Genomic DNA, 23589 nt, shown 5'->3' with positions numbered 1-23589 from the left:
GGACTGGCCCAGATGACGACAAATAGGACCACAGAACAGTACAGAGAGGTCTGGGTTGGGGTCAAGCACCTGAAGAAAATTAACATATGGTAAAGATGACATCACAAATTATGGGAAAGAAGGGGATGTAGATGGTGGTAGGAAAACTGGTGGAATACATACAGGAAAATCAAAGTGGATTCCTACTGTATGCAATATATATAAATGCAGGCTCCAAATAGAGTTAAGGACATGAATATGAATATAAAAAAGACAAGTGTCAAATTAATAGAAGCTAGTATATTTAATATTTAATGTTTCTGTGATCGATCAATGGAAGAACTTCTTAAAAGTGTAAGGCAAAAAGTTTGTTAAATTTATCACATAAAAATTGACAAGCTTAGGGCGCCTAGGTGGCTCAGTGGGTTAAGCCGCTGCCTTCAGCTCAGGTCATGATCTCAGGGTCCTGGGATCGAGTCCCGCATCGGGCTCTCTGCTCAGCAGGGAGCCTGCTTCCCTCTCTCTCTCTGCCTGCCTCTCCGTCTACTTGTGATTTCTCTCTGTCAAATAAATAAATAAAATCTTAAAAAAAAAAAAAAAGAGTGTGATGACCTTTAAAAAAAAAATTGACAAGCTTAACAAAAAAATTAACAAAGAGCATCATGACTACTTTTAAGAAGATATTTGCAAAGCCAAAATTCAATAAGGATGATATGAAGAAATCAAACAGGAAAATACCAGAATACCAGTAGAAAAATTGACAGAAGACCAGAAAAAGGAAAACAAAAGGACTAATAAGTATACACAAAGTTGTTCAGACTCATTACAGAAAGGCAACTTAAAATAACAAGATATCAAATATCAAGCAGATTAGGAAAAAAGTGAGAAAGTGGAAGAAAGCCAATTACTAACAGAGATGTAGATATGGGATCCCTTACGTAGCACCATGCTAATAAGCGAGGCTTAGACAAGTAAGCAATAATGACTTCCGTGCACTAGTTCCACTCCTGCTTATATCTCCATGCCACATAAGTTCCCACACAGGTTCTTTAGGAAACTTGTTTAAGGATGTTTGTTACCATGTTGCTTGGGTGAGCAGGTGAGTGGGACACCAGAAGCAACCTAAGTGTCCATCCCTGAAGGAATAGGAAATCAAAATACGATACATGAAAGACTTTTGACATCCTGCAGGAACATGAATGGCTCTTAGAAACACACTGCTGACTGAAATAACAAGATAAGGATGAGATTCACATCACGATGCCATTTGTATACATTATAAATACATGCCTACACTACGCGTAATGACTTCCTTCTGAAAAGCACACTATAGAAAGGGAGAAAAAGTAAATTTACAGTGGATTAACCTGACAAACATTACCTTGAGCTGGAAGACCAAGGTGAACATTAACAGTGATAAGTCATGTTGATAATACTACCCTTAATATGACGGGATGAGAATGGTGCTTTCCTTCTGAGCTCTTCCTCACCAAGGATGCAAAACCACAGACCGATCATGAGAAAAACATCAAAAAAATCTCCACTGCAGGTCATTCAACTAAATACCTGACCAGAAGTCCTCAAAATTACCAAGACCATCAATAACAAGGAAAGTCTGAGAACCTGTCCGTCTATGGAAACCTAAAGAAATGTAAGGTCTAAATGTAACGCACACTCCTGGATGGGATCCTGGAACAGAAAAAGGATATCTAGTTAAAAACTGGGGAAATCGTGGGGCGCCTGGGTGGCTCAGTTGGTTAAGCCACTGCCTTCAGCTCAGGTCATGGTTCCAGGGTCCTAGGATTGAGTCCCACATTGGGCTTCCCCTGCTCTGCAGGGAGCCTGCTTCTCTCTTTCCCTCTGCCTCTCCCCCTGCTTGTGCTCTCTCTCTCTGTCAAATAAAAAAATAAAACCCTAAAATAATTTAAAAAAAAAAACTAGGGAAATCTAAATAAAATATGGACTTCACACTTTATAATACATGTTATATAACAATAATAATAATAACAATGTATCAATTTTGTTTCACTAGCCATGACAAATGTGCCATAGTAATGCACGATGTTCATAATAGGGGAAACTGGGTCAGGGTATACAGAAATACTCCACACTGTGTTTGCAACTTTTCTGTGCATCTAAAGCCAATCTAAAATTAAATAAATAAATAAAATTTGAAATAAAAGTATACATGCCCAGAAAGCAATATGTATTTTAAAGAACATATACAAATAAAGAACATCTCAAACCTAATAAAATAGTTACCTGTGGGGAGGGGATGAGGAGTAGGGGTAAAATGAAAGAAGACTCTGTATCTTCTCACGTTACAGAAGAAGGTGCTAAAATTTGGAAGAGTTAAGTGACTTTGTTAACATTGTACTTACAACACAGGCCTTCTGACCTTGGAACACACCAGAAGCTCCTTTTATAACTCAGCCCTGCTTGGCCTGATCTCAGGATAAGCTGAGAGTGGATCTACCCCATGGATAGAAAACAGAGAGTTCAGCAGGTGAAGCAAAAAGGAGCATGAACTTTTCCATGAAGTGGAAAAAGAGGAAGATGTTGCTCTGGGGCTTTAAAGCAAATGACGGCATCCCAAAGGGCTCCTAGGTTAAATGTGGGGGCAGGCTTCCGGGCCATAGAACACTGGGGAATTAGAGAAGAGGCATTGTTCAGGCAGAACCTGGAGAAATTTAGTTTCTAGAAGATAAACTGGTTTGCAGTAAGTCAAGAGCTACAAAGAATTAATGAAAACATGAAATGAGGAGGGTTTCTTGGATCAGAAGGCTGGGCGACCTTCCAGGTCAGAGGCAAAGTCTGTGGCTGCAAGGCTGGAACGGGTCCTCTAGAAGCCCAGAGGAGGAAGATGGGTAGCAGATAGAAAAGAGTTTTGTTCTATGTTTCCTATTTTCTTAGTAAAAATCTAAAACCTTCAAACTACCTGTAGGTTTCTCAAGGTGAAGGAAGGACTGTGTTCTATATTTGAATCAGAGAGTGGACACAAGAGCCTCCTCGGCAGCTGGCATAGTGGAGGCCTCCCAGAGACCAAGGATTCCTGAAAGATGGAGCAAGGAGACGGGAGCAGTAGGAACAGAAGGAAGCAACTCAGAGGTGGCACAAGGTACATTTATGTCTTTATATGATCCCCAGAGAAAGGGATGGAATTCAAAGTTAGAAAAATTCTACCCCAAATTAAGTCATCTTAGAAAAAGCCTGAAGAGACTAATTAAATTCTCAAATCACTGAGAAGGAGGAAAGCCTGCTGTCCCCAACACATTCTCCCACTATCAGAAGAAATGTAGACAAAGACACATGGCTGAAATCAACACTCAAGCCCACTTATTTAGGTCATTAGCCTTTAAGAATCCTCTGTCTGCTAATATCTTAAAAAAAAAAAAAAAAATCAGCAAGCCCAGATGGCTTAGTGATGAGGAGGTCAGGAATGCATATGTTTTCAGGTGAATGCTGGGAATGGAAAGCTGGAAGAAAAATCATCACTGTCAATAACCAAACAGCACAGGCTGGGATCTGAAAATCAACAGATATGTACCTCCCTCAATGGGAGTTCACAGGGAGAAAGTCTTTTTTTTTCTCCCGGTTATATCCGTGCTACCTAGGAGTTATCAGCCAGTTCAGTAAATATTTCTTTATGAATTATATTTATATAAGAAGAGCTATGCCACAATTAAAACAAATAAAAAATGAAGGGTCTAGGATGTCGCCATTTGCAGAAAATATTTCAAAGGAAAGATTTAGTTGCATCTATATGTGTAGAATATTTCAAGGAAAATTGGCACATTGTTTTCATCCAAGAAGAATAACAGGATGCGGAGGAACAGGTGGGAGACTTTTCGCAGAAGCACTCTTTCATGCTTCTTGAATTTTGAATCACGTGAATTTACTGCCACTTCAGAAAAAGGAATAAAATGCTAAAATAGAAAGATTAAATATTTACATATTTATACCACACTATTTTTGTCAAAGATTGTAACAGATCAAGTTACATCTACATCTAATGCAAAAGGTTAAAAGAAATAATTGAGAGATACAAATTTATAATAAAACAGGGCAAACAGAATAATAGTATCCAGAGGTAAAGTGAGTACAGTAAAATCCTACATAGAACCTTTGTCTAGTTGCTGGACATGCCATGAATTTGGTGGGGAAAGCAAAGCAGGAAACAAGATCAGAGAGTCGACTGCCAATAATAAGCTATTCTCTCAGCAGAGGAACATTTCTCACAAGGGAGGGCACACAGAAGTTTCTCTCAAACATCCATCTTTAGGAGGACTGAGACACCTGTTTGTGTCCTCAGCCTTGGCGCACAACTGGACCCCTGTAGAAGATGCTCCCAGACCTCCAGAGTGTGGGGAGGGTTTGGGGGACCAGTTGCCTGAGCCCAAAAATGTGGAGCAGAGGGGAAATCCTACTTGTCAAACGTACCACTCACTACACAGACCCCAGATTCCAACTAGAAAACCTCTGTGCTTGACCAATTAAGTCAGGAATTGGAGAGAAAATCCAAATTTGATAGCATATTATTCCCTTGTCTTTTAAACTAAAATGTGTTTGCTTCAGTTTTCTACAGAGCACTGTAATGAACAGGTATCATCTTCACAGCATCCTCCAGACTCCTGATTTCCAGAATTGTTTATGTTTCTTTGCTAAGCCCACTTCCTTTGGAATACACGGGCTTTCCTCTATTTCCCTTTTTTCTCCACCTCCACTTCATCCCCAAATACCCAAAATACCCAACGAAAGTCCCAATCACCATGTGCCTGTAGTGCCACACACATACGGTACCCAGAGACAACGCTACGTGCTCACCCAACTGGTTCCATTTTCCTCCTTGACACACACTGAGCCCATTTCTCAGCCTCTCATACAGTCAGAAGAAGATACAATTGAGTTCGGGCTTATGATATGCATGTGGACATGACGCCTCTTCCAGGCCTGGCTCCCCACAATGTCCTGTACAATCACCCACATTGCCCTTCAGTCCCCCATGGACCAGCTGGATTTTGATAGTCGAGGCAATATCAGGAGCAAAGATGGTGGACCCTCTATTAGCGTGAGTCTTAAATGCTTACGAGGTACAAAATCCCCCTCTGGAAACCCACAATGGGCTATAATGTGAGTAATAAATAATTTTTACTTCTTTGTTTATTATTACCTTTAGCCTACCTTGTCCAGCATAGAGATGGAGGTTCTCCCATAAAAAAGAAAAAAAAAAAAAAACTTAAATGTTTGACATTGACTTAGCCTAGATAGATGATAAGTAGGGAGGGTACAAAAACAAGAGCTCCAGGTTATATAGTGGCAAAACATGGCCAAAACTATAGACTACAATACCATGGAAGGTAGACACCTGCTCATTGAGCTTACCTTTCTAGGGGACCTAGATGGTTCTATGCTAGGAGACTGTTATAGTTCTAAAATAACCAGAACAGCTTGGGAAAGCAGAACACTTGATATATGTAGTCTACTACTAATTTTCTGCTACTGATTGTTGGTCATGTCTTTTATAAAAGAATCAAAAAACTCTAAGAACTGTAATGTGTAACTGGCACATAAGCAGACAGAAGTAAAAAAAGAAGAGTTATTCCGGAAATTTGAGACCTAGTTAGAAAAGCCATTTGCTAATTGCTTCCAGTAACCAAAAATGAAAGATGTGTAGTAAAAGACATTGCACGTTGAGCACCCAATGAGACTTCTCAGTTGCATATTGTGACTCAGGACTTTGGCAAACATTGGACTAAGGGTGTGATCTTTCCACCTACTTCTAGATAACCTGAAGATGGCCACCATGAAACTGAGAAAAGAAAGAGGCACAGAGAGGAGGAAGCAATAAAATAAAGAGGCAACCTTGAAACTGTGTCTAGGAAAGAACTGTATGGTGACAACACATGAAGCTTTCTAAAAAGATAAATAAATAAAGTAAATCATAAGCCACCCATTTTTCTGAGATGCTGAGAGAATTGTGTTACTCCAGCAATTATTATTTTGAATTAGAAAAGCTCTGAATACTCTGCATGCCTTAAATCAGTCTGAGGAAGGACATGGGCTATGAATGCTGGCAGTCACCAAGGAAAGTGTAGGACCCAAGATCCATTTCAGAAGCAACAAGGATGTTGGACAGGGAAGATCTGTGGAGGGAAGAACTGTGGAGAACCAGGGCTCATTAGGAAAAATGAACAAAAAAATCCTTCTCACAGAGGAAGATCGGGATCTATTTGGGCAACTACCCCCCACCTTTCTGAAAAGAGGAACTTCCTAATTCCTGCTCTGCAGGATTCCAACTCTGCTATGGGCCAGTGATTACTCTCTGTCTTCTTTTCCTCCTTTTTCTGAGTAAGAAATATTAGTGTTGTCATCACCACTCGAAAGGAGGAGGAGGAGAGGTAACATTTCTGTTTTGCTCACAAGCAGCAGTACAAAGGAGAATCACAACCACATCTCATGGAGAGACCCACTCCCTTCCTGGAGGCCCTGAAATTTGAGCTGAGCAAAGTAACTGGACTGGAGGGTTAAAGTAACGGGACATGTACTCTACATGTTAAAAGAAAAATGGAATGGATTTTTGGTGAACAGAGGGATAGACTGTGGCAGAGATAATTTCATGTGTTTGTTGAACCCATTTCATTTTCCTGCACATATTATTTTTCCCAACCTCTCCTGCAGCTAGGTGGGACCATGTGATGGAATTCTGGTCGGTGGAAAGAAGCCTAGTTCCTAAAATCCCTTGAGTTTTGTCATACGCTCTCAGCAAATGAGAATGCACACAGCATAGCCTCTTCCTACCCTTAACCAGTGAGCATTAAGCACACACCATCCGCCAGCCGTTCTTCGCTAATGTGTGTGCTGCCCAGAGTGTTCAGGCTGCTGTTGTTTTCTTCATTGTAGCCTCTTTATTATCCATTCATTCAGTGTTCCGGTGAACTACTTTAACTAGTGATAACTGATAAAATGACTGGGCTTGCTGGAGTAAGACAACAGAAAAATAAGAAATTTTTAGAAGCTCAAGAGTCTTCAGTGAAATGGTCAAGAAACAGAGGTAAAGACTCGTAGGCAATGGGGAACAGGTTGAAGTCCTCTGACATTACAGAGGGTTAACAAGAATAGCTTTAGCTTCAGCGAATGAGCCAATAATTGTATTAACAGCATCTGGGAGAAATTAAGCATGTTATGACTGTAAGAGATTTGGAGAGATTGAAACAGTGATTCTCAATGTACGGCATAAAGAAGCATCTTCACAGGAACCTTGTTATAAAGATCTTTTACTGTCCTCACACCGTTAGCATTTGCCTCTCCAGGAGCATATCACCTGCAATGCCCAGGATGGCTGCTGACCCAGTGAGCCCTAGCAGAACTCAAGTGCAGTTAGTACAGTCCCTGCTAGTACTGCAGAAATACACCTGATGGGCTGCAGAAACACAACATGATATTGACCGACAGCTCTCACACATGGCAAAGGAGCTGTCCAGCCTGCGTGCATACTCAGCAAAAAGAAAAGGGAAAAGCCAAGTTGAGAAGGTATGAGAGATGAAGGGAGAAAAGTCCTTCGAGGCAAGGGTAGTATAGACAATCATGCTGCTTTAATCAGCACATATTAGGAACCTCAAATTTCACCTCCTTGTGTCTAACCACAAAGCATTTACATCCCATCTACTATCCAACCTACAGACCAGAAGACGGTCCTTTGGCTAGTCCCCCGGATTAAACAGAAGCTATGGAAAGCCAAAGTTCTACTGGAAGACAATCAAAACAAGGAAAACAAGAAAAATCCATTTCAGCATGCCTCTGTAGGTCCTACATGCTCGCTGAATCTGACTAGAGAACAATCCTGGACTCCACCTCTCCTGGGTCACTTAATGGGGGTCCATTTGTGAGGACTCCCATTACTTCAAGATTCAGAAACGTTTGAAGGGTTTTGCATCAGCTTAGAGAACTGTCTCTCCTGTAACTACAAAATCATCACCTTGAGGCCAGACCCTGAGCCCAGACTGACCCCCAAGGTATGCCAGTGCATCTTCTGCCATACCCACCAAGGCTTCCCTTCAATGTGACCCACTGTGTCCTTGCTCCAGTCCCCAGCCTCTGTCTCTTCATCAACCTGCAGCCGAAAAGAACAACCACCGTGGGCCCAGCTCTACAGTGGGTGCTACAGAAGTAACTGAAGAAACTCAGTGCATAACTCTTGCCTACCCTCAGGCAGCTCACAATCTTGTTTGTAGTGCCACTGATTTCGCAAGGAACCATTGATGACCTACAGGGCACAGCAACACAAGGGATATTAGCATTCACAGGAAGGGGCAAGCCGCAAGGACTGTCACATTTAGGCCTGACTTCATTGGGTCTGCCTGACAAGAATTTTCTCTTTCCTTCTAGATCACTCATTCATATTTTTCCTTTTGTTTACTCAAAAAAAAAAAAAAATTCTCTGTCCTTTTGGTTTCATTTCTCATAGTCTTCCCTACACAAATCATCTTTTTCCTGCAAGGCCAGGAAACTACTCCTTCACTCTTGGAAGCAACTCTTCCCTTTTGCAGAAAATGATTCTTCAGCCACTTAAAACTACAACAAACCACTCAAGTCGTCTCACTGGGGAACTATTTCTAACCTCTATAATACACAGGCCTGCTGAAAGGCACACGAGAAAGCTTTCTCTTCCCCTCTGTGTCTGTGCCTCCCTTGTTCTACTGCCTCAGTGAGCAGAGACAACATCTAATTATATTTTCCACCACAACATTAACATGTTATTAATGCTTAGCAAGTAAGAAAAATAATAATGTCTTTATATGTCCCATTTTTTCCACTTTGGGATTTCATATGCGAAAAAGAGATTTTAAGACTGGAGCATGGAAGACTTTGGTCCATTAGACATATATTGGGTTTTTCTGTCCTCCTATACAAAGGTTGAGGCTTTTAAATGGAGCATGCAACTCTTAAGCATTAACCCATCTGTTCTGTTTCTCTCTTTTACTTCAAAGCACTGGCACACAAATCTCACAGCCAAAGTCATACGAAGGCTATTCTTTTCCCAGCAATATACCTTGACCGCCACCAATGGACTGTCACTCAGAAACACTCAATTATCCTGTTACGTTCCCAAATGCCACACAAGAGTACAAAGTCCCCTTTCCTTTTCATTCTGACCCCCCACTACGTCTATCATACTACTGTGGGCACCTCCTCTCCCTGACACAAAGCCTCCCTCCTGCCAACCCAGCTTCTGCAATGCTCCTTGGAGATGCCAAGACTTCTCGTTCCAGCAACCCTAAACTTAACCCATCCATCAAGGTCTAGATAATTCATGACATTCCCAAAAAAGCTTCCCGGACCATAATAGCTCTTGGTGGTGGGTTCACTCTTTAGAATTGGGAAGGAAAAGATCTAAAAAGTTAACAGCATGATGTAACACATATCAGAAAGTCAAATGGGCAGAAGAATTAATACAGTTTAGATCCCATAGGATCAGCTGCTCCGTAGGAACAGGCAGCAGAACTCTGTAGATCATGTTCTCATATCACACACATGTTCACAACACACTGAACTACCCACGGCTTTTCCTCCCAAGAAGTTTATGAGTTTCGGTGGTGCGGGGCGGCAAAGACTATTTCTCACACAGCTTCAGAATCCCCTGTAATAACTAACATTAATAGGGCAGGACCTGCAGAAAGTACACAGAGGATTCTTTTTGATTCGCCCCGTAGGGAAGCTGGGAATATTTGCTAGTTGAGTAAAATCAAGTTAAAGCAATACATCAGTGATAAAGCATTGAGACGCAGCGTGACAACATTTTCGATGAATTGAGGGGGATTTCAGACCCACAGAGACCCACTCTTCATGCGACTTTCAGCAGAGAGAGTGGAGTGGAAGGAGGGGACAAATGATTAGGATCAGATTATCCATTCTCAAATGGCCTTCAAAATCGTTTAATGGAAGCCAACCTCTTAGAGATGAAGAAGTGACTGGGGAAGCCTCCCGACTGAAGCCAGAAGACCAGCGATCTCAGGAGGCTTGCACCCTGTTCACATCCCCAACTGCTTTGCAGAAACAGCACACGTGCTGTTTGTCTCTGAAAGAAGTGCCCCCCCTCGGCCTGGAAGCAGGGAGGGAAAGAGCATTGAGAGTCCCCATCCAGGCTTAATGGCAATGCATGTAACATTGTTTTGATGATGTGTAACACTGTTAATTGCAGATCTATTGTAACTCCTTTCTCTTCTCTACCTCCTCTATGCTACAGGCAACAAATAGTAACACATCGTCTAAACAATTAAACTATGCCACAGAAAGGATGCAGACTGGTAACAGGGAAACTTGAGTTCAGATAACTAAACTGTTAATGGAACAGCTAAGATCTTTCTCTTTAAAAAAAAAAAAATTTTTTTTTCAATTTTCTGACATGGCTTTTCTAGCTCAGGTAACAATAAAGCAATGCTGGTCTGCGCCCCCTGGATAGTTTTGTAAACAGATGCTAAGGGCATATGTGGGAGTTACAGGCACTGTTCTAGGAATTATGGAAGATCAAATGAATAAAACTCTGTTCCTGTCCTCAAGAATCTGAGGAGATAATTAAAAATGAACATAAAAAGTCTAATAAAGAGAGAACATAAAAGGCTAATAGGAAGCTGTGGAATGTGGGGGCAGGAAACAATTCCCTGATTTTTCTTAACTGGGGAAATCATATTAATAAAACCACGTGTGTTTACAAAGCAACATACACAGAAATTAGAAAGTTCTTAACTTCAGAAGATGGCTGTCTTCCATTGGAGATCATTCTTTTGAGTTCTCATTTACTTCTAACACTTGATTGCCTACTGACAAAAGAATATGCTAACATTTTTCACAGGTTGTGATCTTTAAAAGTTTTCTCAGGAGAGCAACTTTTATTTGTCCTTATCAGAATATTGCTGCACTGGAGTTAATAATGAAAAGCAACATAACTGTGTGTGTTACGGCATACTTTGTAACTTCCAAAGCATCTTCACAAATGGTATTTCGATGGGTCTTGTCTGGTCCCCACGAAATCCTGAGAAATACACAGGGTCCGTTTATTGTGTGTCTGGGCGTGTACGTGTGCATGTTAATATTGTTTTCTTCATTGTGCACAGAAGAAACTGGAGGCTCAGAGGAGTATGAGTGACAGTGACAACTGGTATTTGTCATACTTGTCAGACAAAAAGAAAATTGCTGGCTAAGCCCTCCAATCTAAAATTACTCACAAGTTATTACACTTGAAAACTCATGTTCCCACTGGTGTATGTTCTCTTGAAAAGCAAATATGCCCTGGGCAGCACTCAGCATCTAGGCTGCCGCCCCCCCCCCAAGCTTCCTGCTGTCTCCAGGGGCAGCACCTTGTTCCCTCCCAGACATTAGCCAAACTCTCTTCTCTTATTCTCTGTTCTCAATAGAAGACTGAAAGGCGGCCATTTATTTGTTCATCCATCCTAAAGAGCCAGAGCCACTGAATTAGGTCCTTTAAGAGCATTTGGATTTTAAAACTTTGTTATAACTTTACAGAGGAAGTCTTTAGGCTGATAAACACATTTAGGGAAGTAGCCATCGTGTGTCAGGAATTTGGTGCTGATTCACGAATGCTGTCATCTCTCCGGACGATGATTAACAAAAAGCCTCTGAGCTTATCTTCAGGGTCAAAGAAGGAAAGGGAAGCTGGCACTAATGTGTCCTGCCCCATGTCCCCAAAAGGAACATCAGGGATGTACAATGACAGATTTAACAAGAAGAGAAAGCCCACTGAGTCTTCAGGGGCTAAGGTACAAAAAAAAAAAAAAAGAATCTGGGAAGCAGCCAAAGCTGGGACTGATGTACCTAAGCCTCAATCCCAACCCTACTCATGCATGTTTGCCCCAGCCTGATCTCAGACTGTAAAGGCTCAAGCCCTGTGGCTCTTAAAACCTGCCTCAAGACCCAGAGGAGCTGTCCTCAAGTCCCATGACCACAGGCCGCGTTCCTCTTTGTTCCACTGAAAACACCGAGTGGGAAAAGCCATCCTTACCTCGTAATGAGCCACGCGCTGGGATTCAGATATCAGCTGTGCACTGCACACCTTGCAGTAACTGTCTGTAAATAAATCCTGATCGATATCGGAGGACTTCATCAGGCTAAAGGAAAATCAACAGAAAAGAAAAATGAGTCCACTGCTTTGATGTTTATGCAGGACATTAACTGTGTGAAAAAGCCTACAGCACAACAGACCCCAGGATGATGGCAGTGGCGGAGACCTCCCTACTCCTTAGGTGATACCATGTCAGTTAACCACAGTAAAGTGTAGAGTTTGTAATTTTCTCATAAGTGCCCAATAGAATTGCTGGTACGTACAAAACAGAAATGCACCTTTAGTTTTCTCTTTCTGACAAATCAGACGTATTTTAAAATATATATAGGTGCACAGAAAAGCATCCCAGGAAGTTTTTAAGATTTTATTTATTTATTTGACACAGAGAGAGAGCACAAGCAGGGGAAGTGGCAGGGAGAAGGAGAAGGAGAAGCAGGCCCCCTGCTGAGCAGAGAGCCTGACATGGGGCTCAATCCCAGGGCCTGGGATCATGACCCATGCAGAAGGCAGCCACCCAATCAATTGAGCAACCCAAATGCCCCAGTCCCAGGAAGTTTTAACAAAGTGTTAAGAGCAGTTATATTTCAGAAATTATAGGTAATTGCTTATGTAATTTTATTTATTTTTTTAAATTTTCTACAACAGACATACATTACTTTTATAATACATGGAAATATGTTAGCTTTGTCAAGAACCTTATAAGCAATAAAAATACTAGTTTTGAGTTCAGTAGTTATACTTACAGAATTAAAAAATAAAATCAGGCTCAACAATAACTTTTCTTGCAAGCTTATACATTTTAAAGTGAGAAGCCCTCACTGTTCATGCTCATTCTTCCACGTTTAGGGTTACTGATATGCATAAAAGCCACCTCCATCATTCTGCACCACAGTTGAGCCCACAAAAGTAAATAAACATATCATCAAATTCCAAATCCTGAATTGAAATGCAGCCAGGAGTCTCCAGCTTGTGAAAGTGATCTGTCACATAGTTATCTCATAGCATCTGAAGCATAATGTTACCACCATAGAAATGCACAGCAGCACATCCAAATGCTTTCCTCCAACCCACAAATTCCACTCCATTTTACCTCCTACCTAGCCAGGTAAAAAGTAAGGGCTATGCCTGACAACATACATACAGAAAGGCAAGAGAATTTCAAACAGGGATGTGGTAGGAACCTTGGGAGTCCATCCTGCTCCCATGCCCTCATTTTATCTGTGACACTACTTAAAGTCACATTGCTGATTATTGGCATGGCCATATACGCCACCTGGTTTGCATGATTTCACTTTACACACTCCAAATCTGTCTCAGGTCTCATACTCCTTGCCAGTCATGTGATATTGAAATGAGCCATTAAACCTTCTAGGTCTTAGTTTCCTCCTACACAAATTGAGATAAAATATTAGCCATGCCTTTTTAGAGAACTGTGATGAAAATCAAAAGGAGAAATACAGGAGAAGATACTACATACATAAACTCTAAACCTCTCTTCATTTGAAAGGGCTCATCGTTACATTCTTAATAATATCCTAACATTGGCCAAGTCTTAACCAATATAACAAAATAAAGGACAATGGTCCATTTTAAGTAATTTTTTTAAACCACTTAAATAGCAGAGTTATAAAATAAAGCACCTACCTGAAATAAAAGGCCTACTGCCTCAACTACTACAAACTCACTTTTTATCTTTGTCCTTTCAGAGCATTGGATGCTCTGCTCTGAATTTCACAATTCAAAAGGATTCACAATTTTGGCTCCTAAGAGACAATGGTAGCTCTGGCTTTTCAATGCCCTGAGTACCAACAGTAATGCCAGAGAGTAAGGACTACTGACTCTCATAGCTGAAGTGGATCTGTTATTTCTGGAAGGCTCATTCCTGGCAGAAAGCTCAGCCAGCCTGGAGTCTAACACCTGCAGTGCCTGGAGACTTACTACCTAACATGGCAACCTGTTCCAAAGAGTCTGGCAACTCTGACGGCTAGGTACTTTTCAGGTTGAATCAAAATCTGTCCCACTGTAGCTTCACTCATTCATTCTGTTTTCAGGTGCAACACAGAAAAATTCTACTCTCCTTTTTCATGAGATATCCACTCTCAAGTGCTTGACGATAGCTCTCTTTTATCTACTCTCAACCCCTGTCCTGACTTATCATCTTGGTTCGTGTCTATTTCTTTATGGCCCATCTTCAAAGGCAGTGCCAAGAACAGAATAAACATTTCAGGTATGGTCTAATCAGGCGGAGGATCACAAATCCAAATGACCGTCCAAAATATCTTCTGTCATGTATAATGGTCTCTAGTCACATCCCAGAATGCAAATGGAGAAAAGGTGTTTTGATGATGGGAAAATGTAGTACAACATTTTGAAATGTCAAATGGGAAAAGAAAACTTACTAAGGTGTATTTTTTAAGCCAAGCTTCTATAAGTAGTTGTGTTTAAATATCACATCATGTTCCCTGCTATTTCTAATAAAGAAGTGCACAAAAATAGATTCATGGGTGACCTGGTTAATAGGAATCTCCAAACTCACTGCACACTCCTTCCTCATTATACAACCGACTGCAGAAATCAAACACTGTGAAAGGATATTCAAGGTACGTGTCGGACCAAGTGGGGCCCGTAGGAGTCTGAGTCTCGGTAAAACAGCTGTGCAGCAGAAATAGCTTTAAAGGCAGAATATAAAAATGTGTATACTAAAAAAAAATTCAAAGGAAGAAGAGAATATCATGGCTTTTTCCACTGTTTTATATAAGAATATCGATTGGAATAGGCCCATATGCAGTAAAGTGGCAATAAAGACCCCTCTGAAATCTACAAGGCCCAAATGGAAAACCTGAATGAGTCAAGTTACAGTGGGAAGCAATTAGAAGGCAAGTGTCAGCCTGGTTTGTGCATAAGGCCTTTTCCCCAAAAGAGAACTCTCTGTGTAGGTCACTTTAGACAAATAGAGAGCCTGATTGGTGATCCAAAGAGTGGAATTCCGCAAGAAGAGGACTGTTCTCCCACTTGCTTGGGATAGAATTCTCAGATCCTCTTGTCTTCAAAAGTACAGGTGAACAAGGAAAACCAGACTACCTTTCTTTAGCCTTGTCCATGGTCCTGAATCAGCAGCTAAAGCAGAGACCGAGCAGGGCCTTTAATTGGTTAATAACTGGTCAGTCCCACTGTCTCATGGAAGCCAATATGTGGAGAACCCCAAACCTGGGGCATGTTGTCTGTACTACATTCTGAGGTCCTGGGGCATTCCAAGCAGGGAGGGAGAGCATGGGAAGGAAGGAGTTTGATTTCCTGAAGTTGAAACTGATCTGAATGAAAACTTCCTCAGTGTCCCCCACAACGGCACATTCCAAAGCAAACACCCAAGATGTGAATAACCTATCACTCTTCAGTATTCACAGAGGACAGTGCTACCTGTGTTTTACCAAAGAAGCCCAGAGAGAAGTTGGAGGCAGTATTTCAACAGGAGACTGATCAGATTCTCATGTGCTGTCCCAAATCTATATAGCAATAAATCTATTTACATCTGGTAGCAGTTGACAGTGTAAGACTCAGAGGTGTAGCCAGGTCTAACAAGTAAGAGGAACATATTGTTTATTCAATAGTGATTACTGAGCATCTACTATGTGTGAGGCATAGGGATGGCAGAGGGCACAACTCCTGTCTTCCAAATCATTATGAGTGACTGAGTGAGAAGAGAAACATGCACACAAATACCTAAGGCACCGGAAGTGTAGAAAGCAATACAGGAGCTGAGAAGACAAGGGGGATTGTAAGGAATTCTTCAGGGAGGTTCTACAATAGTTAAAAATTTAAGAACAAACAGGATTAGAGTGGAGGGAAATGGGTTCAAACAGGTTCCGATTCTTTTTGCTGGCATGGAGACAAATATCACTACCAGTAGGCATGAGAAGATAGATGCAAGGGGCTTCAGGGGGGCTTGTGGGGGAACATGCAACATAAGGGAAGGAGGCAGCGAAATGCAGGGAGAGAAAGGTGCACAATGCTCAGTCCCCAGATGGAAGGAGGGGAGACTGAGGGAAAACAGCAGGTCCCAAAATGTTTCTCAAGGTGCAAGGAATGGCCTTTTTTAATCTTTAGAAGCAGACGGGAAGCCTTCCCTCTGTGCTTTCTGCTTCTCAAGAACAGATTTTAGGAACATACCCTAAAGAGCCAGAGAAACCTGAAGCTTCATGGCCAACAGTAACATTCTTCATACCATTTCTGATAAAGTCAGGATAGCTTCTGACTCAAAGATCCCAAAACCCAGGCAGGGCTCTTCAGAGGGAAAAGGCATTAGTTCAAATCCACATTTGGTTGCTTGCCGGCAAGATTTTTGAGTGTAAAGGTACATATCCTTCCTGAACCACAATTTCCTCATTTGTGAAACGGGAAATGTTCTCACAGGCTCATTGTGAGGATTAGAGATGATGTTGATAAAAAGTATCTAACAAAGACTGTGGCATATGGTAGACACTGAAAAATGGATATTGCTACCATTATGATGAATATTATTAATTTCGTATTATCATTATTCTTATTTTCAGGAGGGATGCTGTAAATATTTAAGTACAGAAATACATGGAACCACATTAAAGACTAAGGGGGAAGATTACAGAGTTGATGTGTTGAAGTTATGACTTTGATTGTCATCACAAGGTTTCTCTTTTGTATTAATCATATCACCCACAAAAATGGCTCACTGAGTTCTACAGCCAGCCGACACTCAGGCCTTATGCCCATGAGGATCCCACAATTCATAAACATTTAAGCCTATTCTTGTTGTCAGTAGGTGCCAATACTGGCAGATGGATGAGTTTGATGAATACTCTCCCACCTTCTCTCTTGCCCACCAGAGCTCATCTCACTAGGTCCTGTCTCCTGGGGGACACAAAGGACAGCACACGCCATCCAAAGTCAAGTTTAGACCACTCTCTGGATCTGCAGCCACTCACTGAAGTAGCCCTGAGGGAGACACAGCAGTCCTGCTCCCTAGGGAGGCATCCCCCTCACCCTAGTCCCATGGAGGGAGAAGCCCCAGGCTTGGTGATCCCTACCAGTGGGTCTCGTGTCATAGGTTTGGGCGTTTTCCATAAAAAACCCATTCCCTCACCTCACTAGCCATTTTAAAAATAGCATTTCGGGGTCGGTGGCTCAGTTGGCTAAGCATTTGCCTTCAGCTCAGGTCATGATCTCAGGACCCTGGGATCCAGCCCCGTATCAGGCTCCCTGCTCAGTGGGGAGTCTACTTCTCCCGCTCCCTCTGCCTCAGCCTGCTGCCAGCCCTGTTCATGTTCTCTCTCTCTCCCCCTCTCTCTCTCCCTCTGACTAATAAACAAAGGAATTTTTAAAAAAATAGTATTTCAGACCCATGGCAATTTCAACTAAAGAACTACTCTTGCCTTAAGGGGTAGAGTTCTGAATTTCCAAACTACTGCTCCATAGGACTTGGTGAAATCTTCAATACCAGGGACCGTGGGTCGTCTACTGATGCTCCCCTCCCAACAGCACTTGACCCTCATGAAAGCTCTGGGCCCAGAAAGAATAGACATTGTATTTTACTGCTATAAACATAGTAAAAGCTGTTCCTGAGCCAGGCTTAGTGTTAATAGACTTACCCCCTGATTTAATTCCCTCAAAAAAGCAGATAGAGTCATCAGCCTCATCTATGATGTGAGGAAACTGAGACTTAAGAGTTGAGTAACTGGGGGCGCCTGGGTGGCTCAGTGGGTTAAGCCTCTGCCTTCGGCTCAGGTCATGGTCTCGGGGTCCTGGGATTGAGCCTCGCCTCAGGCTCTCTGCTCAGTGGGGAGCCTGCTTCCCCCTCTCTCTCTGCCTACCTCTCTGCCTACTTGTGATCTTTCTCTCTCTGTCAAATGGGTAAATAAAATCTTAAAAAAAAAAAAAAAGAGTTGAGTAACTGCTCAAAGGTTGCCCAGCTCCTAAGTGGCCTTTAGGGTGCCAAGCAAGTGTTGACTATGCCTGGCTTACCCTCACCCTGGGCTGCTTCTTTGTGGCAGAACTCAGCACCAGGAGCCCTTCAGTTGGTTCTTCTACTGCCAGGCTCCAGAGCAGCATTACAAATACTTAACATGAAAGTAAAGGATAGACATCCTCTCCAGAATTCACTTGTTGTAGCCTGGAGTACGCCGACTGTCCACATGAAGACATGCAAACTCTAACTGCTTACGGCCCAGACTCTCTTGCCTGTGTTTACTTGAACAAGGGGGGAATGTGTTATCATCTGCCCAGACACCCTAGTCTGCTTCTGCCTCCATAACCTGACCAACTCACCCTCAGAGCCACTATCGGCCTCCGCCCTCCCCTGTGACCTGACCCCCTGAAAAACCACTGCTGCCTTCTGCCCCGTCTGGCTGGCATCTCTTCGTCCAGTCTAAGACCTTCTAAGCCACATCCCAGGGCCCAGCTCTGAAGGCTGCTGCTCTCGACAGCTCCGTACCAGAGATGGAACTTCTGTCTCTTTCAAATTTGACAAGCAGATGAGTCGATGAAAATGCCACCAATTAAAATGAACTGTCCTCTGGTCAGGAACGTGAAACAGACATGAGCCAAGCCGCTGCTGTCTAAATTCAGCCACATTTTAAAATTACTCGTATCCAAAGACTATCGAAACTGTCCCTGGTTTGTTTTATCAATACTGAAGGGGATATGCCACTCTGCTCAGAAAGGGAAAAGATATGACACCTGGCCCACCTTCAGCACAAATCAGTTCAGGCTTTGTGACCTTTGAGTTTTCATTCCCTGAACCCGAATCCACCTTTGGTGTTCTTGCGGTCACGGCCTGATCTCGGCCCCCTTCCCATTTCAGACCCTGCCACTGTCCGTTCACTCTAGCCTCCCCAGCAACAAAAGGAGGAAGATCTGGGGGACGAGCTTGTGGCTTCAGCAGGCATCTCCACCATGACCACCCACCCCCACTCAGGTCCCGGAGCCCAGAGGATGAGCTGGAAGCAGGGTCTGTCCTGTCTCCTTCACACCTCCCTCCATGTGAAGTGGGCAGCCCAGGGCTGGCTGCCGTGGCAGCAGACCAAGCAGCCTTAGAAGGAAAACAGCCATGAACGGCACTCCAGAAATGAAAGCGTTTTGGTCTTCAATGAAAGTCTGCAAGAGGAAGGGGGCAGGGAGCAGCGTAGGACGGCACAGATGAAGCTCGGATGCCCCAGCCCAGCTCAGGGAGCCTCCAGCCTCCAGCACATACTTGCCTTTAATGCACCACACACCCCACAGGTGGCCAGACAGGGGAACCTGGAACGCCCCGAGAAGCAGCTGAGATCCGGTGAAGGTCAAATACAGGACCAGCTTAAAGAATCTTTGGATTCCCCCTTTCCGGTCTGATGCTGCCACCCCCATTCCTGATGTTGTTCAGACAAAGGAATTTGGCAGTCCTGACCCTTCCCGGAACATCATCCACACGCAGGTGCAGGATCTGCTAGCCAGCCTGAGCTTTGTTTAAGAGACACAGAGAGAGAGAGGGAGAGAGAGAGAAAACTCCCCACACCACTCCTTCTCCTGCTTGGCACTGCCAAAAGCTGCATGGCTGACTCACACCACTTGAATAATTGCCTTTTAATGGTACCATTCCCTTTCCGTGTAAAACCGGGCTCTGTGATTCCTGACTACAAGGCCTCTGCCACTGCTGGGCACATGTGCCTCACCCTTGGCCCCGAGCCGTGGAACCAAATCTGCCACTCTTCCTCACAGATGGCACAGGCCAGCCTGGTGACATCTGGGAAGGAAATCAGCAAGTGTGCCCCCAGCCAGGGCCAATCGTGTGGGCACATGCACGTGCCTCTGCCACATTGGGGGGTTGGGGAGGGTGCCTGGTTCCTTGCCACTTGTCCCCTCCCCCACCCTTTGTCCTTTGCCTGAATGTGCAAGTCCAAACAGCAGGTTCCAGGGGCCATGGAGAGTCTGAGGCTTCAGACAACTCTAGCCCCTCCTAGATTTTGTGAGACAGTTCACCAAATGGCCTTGGCCCAAGTCCAGCACATTTGAAAGCCTCCCTAAGATTCCTCCTTTATTCATTAAACAGATTTTTATAGAGCATTTACTATGTGCATAGTCCTGTCTAGCCACTAGGTTTACAGCAATGAACAACACCTACAAGGATTGATCTTGTGGAAAATGTTCACATCCTGGGATCTGGCAGACACCATTCAACAGAAACACAAACAGGATTCCTGTCCCCATCTACACATCAATAAAATATTCCCACCCACTGGTAGACAATGGCTCTTGCTCTCCTGTGTGTCATTCTAGAATCTCCACTTGCCTCACCGCCCAAGAGCCTTCACTAAGTGTGAGACCTTTGCCTCTACCTAACTGTAGAGACAGAGGCTATGCACGGAGGCAGAAAGGACCAGCAGATACTCCCAAGGATACTCCCATTCTGTCTGCATTTCCTAAAGGCCCTTTCAAAGGCCACTTTGGGGGAGCACCCGAGGCCTCTGGCAGGAACGGCACCCGGCTGACAGGTCTGGGCGGCGTGACACAGTGTTCTCATCAGGGAAGACATCACTGGCTTTGGTGAGATATTAATGGGTAAACTTCAGCCCTTCTGCCCATCAGCGAGTCAGAAGTATTTTCTTTTTCTTCACTTTCAGAGGGGACACATCAGTGGTGGATGGCGAGCTCGGATTTTCCATAGGCTTAATGCTTTAAGTCAGAGCAAAAGCAGAGCCCCCACCAGAGGAGGAAAGCCAGAGGCAAAGAGAAACAAAAAGATCACTAGCCCAAAAAGAATAGGAGGAGAGGTGGAGAAAACAGGAGAGAGTGGAACAGGGGTCTTACGTTTTCTCTTGCTCATTCTGTCAAGTAAAGGGCTGTGCACTCAGCTGGAAAAGCCACTCAGATTTTAAAGCACAGGCTCCCCCCTCCCCCACCACTCAAAGGAGGAAAGCTAACATGGACGACTCACTTTCCAGCTTGTCAGCTACCTGTGAGAGGGAAGTGCCTACTCAAAGCCAGTGGCTTTCTTAACAAGCTGAAAGCCAACAAGACCTTTCTTTCTAACAGCAGTTACAAGGCTTCGAAAATACCGTTCATAAATAAGTATTCCATTACTGTAACTTGTTTACATGATTTATCTTCACAAGACTGCCCCTACTGAACCAGACAGATTGAGGGCAGATTTAAATGCAGCTCTCACATCCGGGGCTCGGAGGCACAGTTCTGCACCTGTATCCAACTTCAGAGGAGGGCACAGACAAGCTGGACCAAGCCGCTGCAGGGAAAACTATTACTTTCATTTGAATCCGTTCTCTGAGGCTGCTGCATTGGCTGTCAGTCAGCCAGCAGACATTCTCAGCTCCATGCTCCAACACAGCATACAAACTTGACTTCTCTGAGGAATCCGGTTGGGTCTCCATTTTTCTTCTGCCGCTTTTCCTACGATCAGCAAAATCGTGGCATCCACATATAAGCATCTGGAGCAGCCAAGATGGGAAGACACAGGAATTAGTATGTTGCCAGGTTAGGGACCACCCGTCTAGAAACTGACAAAAAGCTGTGTATAGTTCTGCTTGTGCCATGAAATCTTTGGGTCAGAATTATTTTCCGATCTGAGAGATGGTTTATCTGTCACCTCTTGCTTTCGGAGACAGCAAGCAGTAGTAATGATAGCTTAGGAAATTCAACGCAAGGAGAAAGCCAAGCACATAGGAGTATGCCTATTGTGCCCAATAATAAATAATAAAGGGATCAGTAACAATTAAAATATCTGACAATATCAAATGTTAGGAAAGGTGTGGACACACAGGATTTTTGCATACATCTATTGACAGGAGGGTCAGCTGAAAGTTGAGCATCATTTCATCAAGTTCAACAACCTGCCAACCGCATTCCTAGTTGACAGGAAAAGCTTTTGCTCATATACAACACAAGGCAGGTAAGGGACGATGATAGCAGCATTGTTCAAACAGCGAAAGCTGCAATCCGTCCAAATGCGCATCTCCAGGAGCTCGGATAAATGGGCTGAGGTGTGGTCGGGTACACATCAGAACACAGATGGGTCCTAGCCGTCTCATATGTATATGAGAAAAGTCAAAGGATAAATGAGCTGAGGTGTGGTCGGGTACACATCAGAACACAGATGGATCCTAGCCGTCTCATATGTATATGAGAAAAGTCAAAGAGCACATACCCCAAGATCCTTTTCTTAAAATCAAAGCAACTAAAAAATATATACATCCTGAGGATACATGCAGATCAGATACAATTCTAAAAATGTTTGGCCAAGAAAAAAAAAAAAATGAGGACAGGCTTCAGAATGAGAATTATTTCAGAAGGGCAGGATGAAAGAAAATCATACTACAAAATACACATTGTTGCCAGGTCTTTGCTTCGGAAAGTGTTGTGGGGTTGCTCTTTCTGTTATTAAAGCTGGTAACTGATAAACAGATAGGTGATGACGGGTAGATAGGTAGACAGATGTCATGTACACACCAATGAGGAGATACGATTTTCTGGAAATGAATCCTCGACTCAGAGACATAGACAGACAGAGAGAGATATAGTTATTCATTTTTCTGTCCCTTTTCCCCAGCCACAAAAGATGAGGCTGAATTTCCCATCCTTCCCCAAAGTTACTGTGCCATGTCACTGAGTTCTAGCCGATGTAATATGGGCAAAAGGAACGTGAACATGTCTAGGCAGAGCCATTAAGAGCCTGCTGCATGGCCTTCTATCTGCTCTCACTTCTGCGGGCTCGATACTGGTGCCCTGATCAATCCGGGAAGCCACATGTAAACAAGGCAGGGTCTTTGAAAGCCAGAATTCCTGAAAGACTAAGAGGAGCAGAGCTCCATGTACCCCAGCCATGACACCCATGGGACTTCATGTGACTGGGAAGTCAACTTCTACAGCACTAAGCCACTGTGACTCCACAGTATCAAGTTTTACCTTCACTCACTCAACTCAAACACTGGTAGCTTGACTATCTGGAAAACAATTACACGGAAGTGTACTTTTTACCTAATCACACCTTTAACATGCTTTATTGCATGTTGGAAAAAGCCAGAGACATTCAAAGGTCCGCACTTGGAGAGATGGGATTTTAACACTGCTTCTTTTGCTCAGTGCTCTAGGTCATGGCATTAAGGCAGCCCAGAGCTCACAGATGATGATCATTCAGGACAGTCCCAACCTATTCCTCATTTGAAGGGAATGCAATGTAAAACACAGGGGCTCTAAGATCAAGCAATTTATGGGAAAGCGTGCACCATTTTAGGACACAGCCTGTGTGCTAGTATTTTTAACTAGGAGCCCCTCCCCAGACAGCAGTGGCCCCTTCTAGAAAGGCCACTCCATTTCTCTTCTGTTCTGAACATATTTAGCGTACCTATCCCCTGACATGTTGGTGCTGGTGTCTTGCAAGTTCTGCTTTGCCATCTTGTGAGGGGGCAAAATGAGCAGATGGTCATGACCACTGGGATGCCAGGTAATGAGCAAGGGCCTCACGTCGGAGTACTGGGGTCTTGTCACCAAGCCAAAAATGACAGCTTGGCTGTCTG

The 23589-nt window shown here is 43.4% G+C and overlaps 1 protein-coding gene across 3 annotated transcripts in view; it reads right to left on the bottom strand.

Annotated features, from left to right (window-relative positions):
- The window catches only part of ZMAT4 (zinc finger matrin-type 4), a 382160-nt gene that overhangs the window by 303216 nt on the left and 55355 nt on the right, over positions 1-23589 (bottom strand). For all 3 annotated transcript variants that reach the window (XM_082715041.1, XM_082715042.1, XM_082715043.1), the window contains exon 2: positions 11996-12101. In XM_082715041.1, the coding sequence (XP_082571167.1) occupies positions 11996-12097 (102 nt within the window). In that variant the 5' untranslated portion in view covers positions 12098-12101. The remainder of the gene's footprint in view (positions 1-11995; positions 12102-23589) is intronic.

Source organism: Mustela nivalis, assembly GCF_964662115.1.
Source record: "Mustela nivalis genome assembly, chromosome: 20".
Taxonomy (NCBI): domain Eukaryota; kingdom Metazoa; phylum Chordata; class Mammalia; order Carnivora; family Mustelidae; genus Mustela; species Mustela nivalis.
This window is presented reverse-complemented; position numbering and strand designations above follow the sequence as displayed.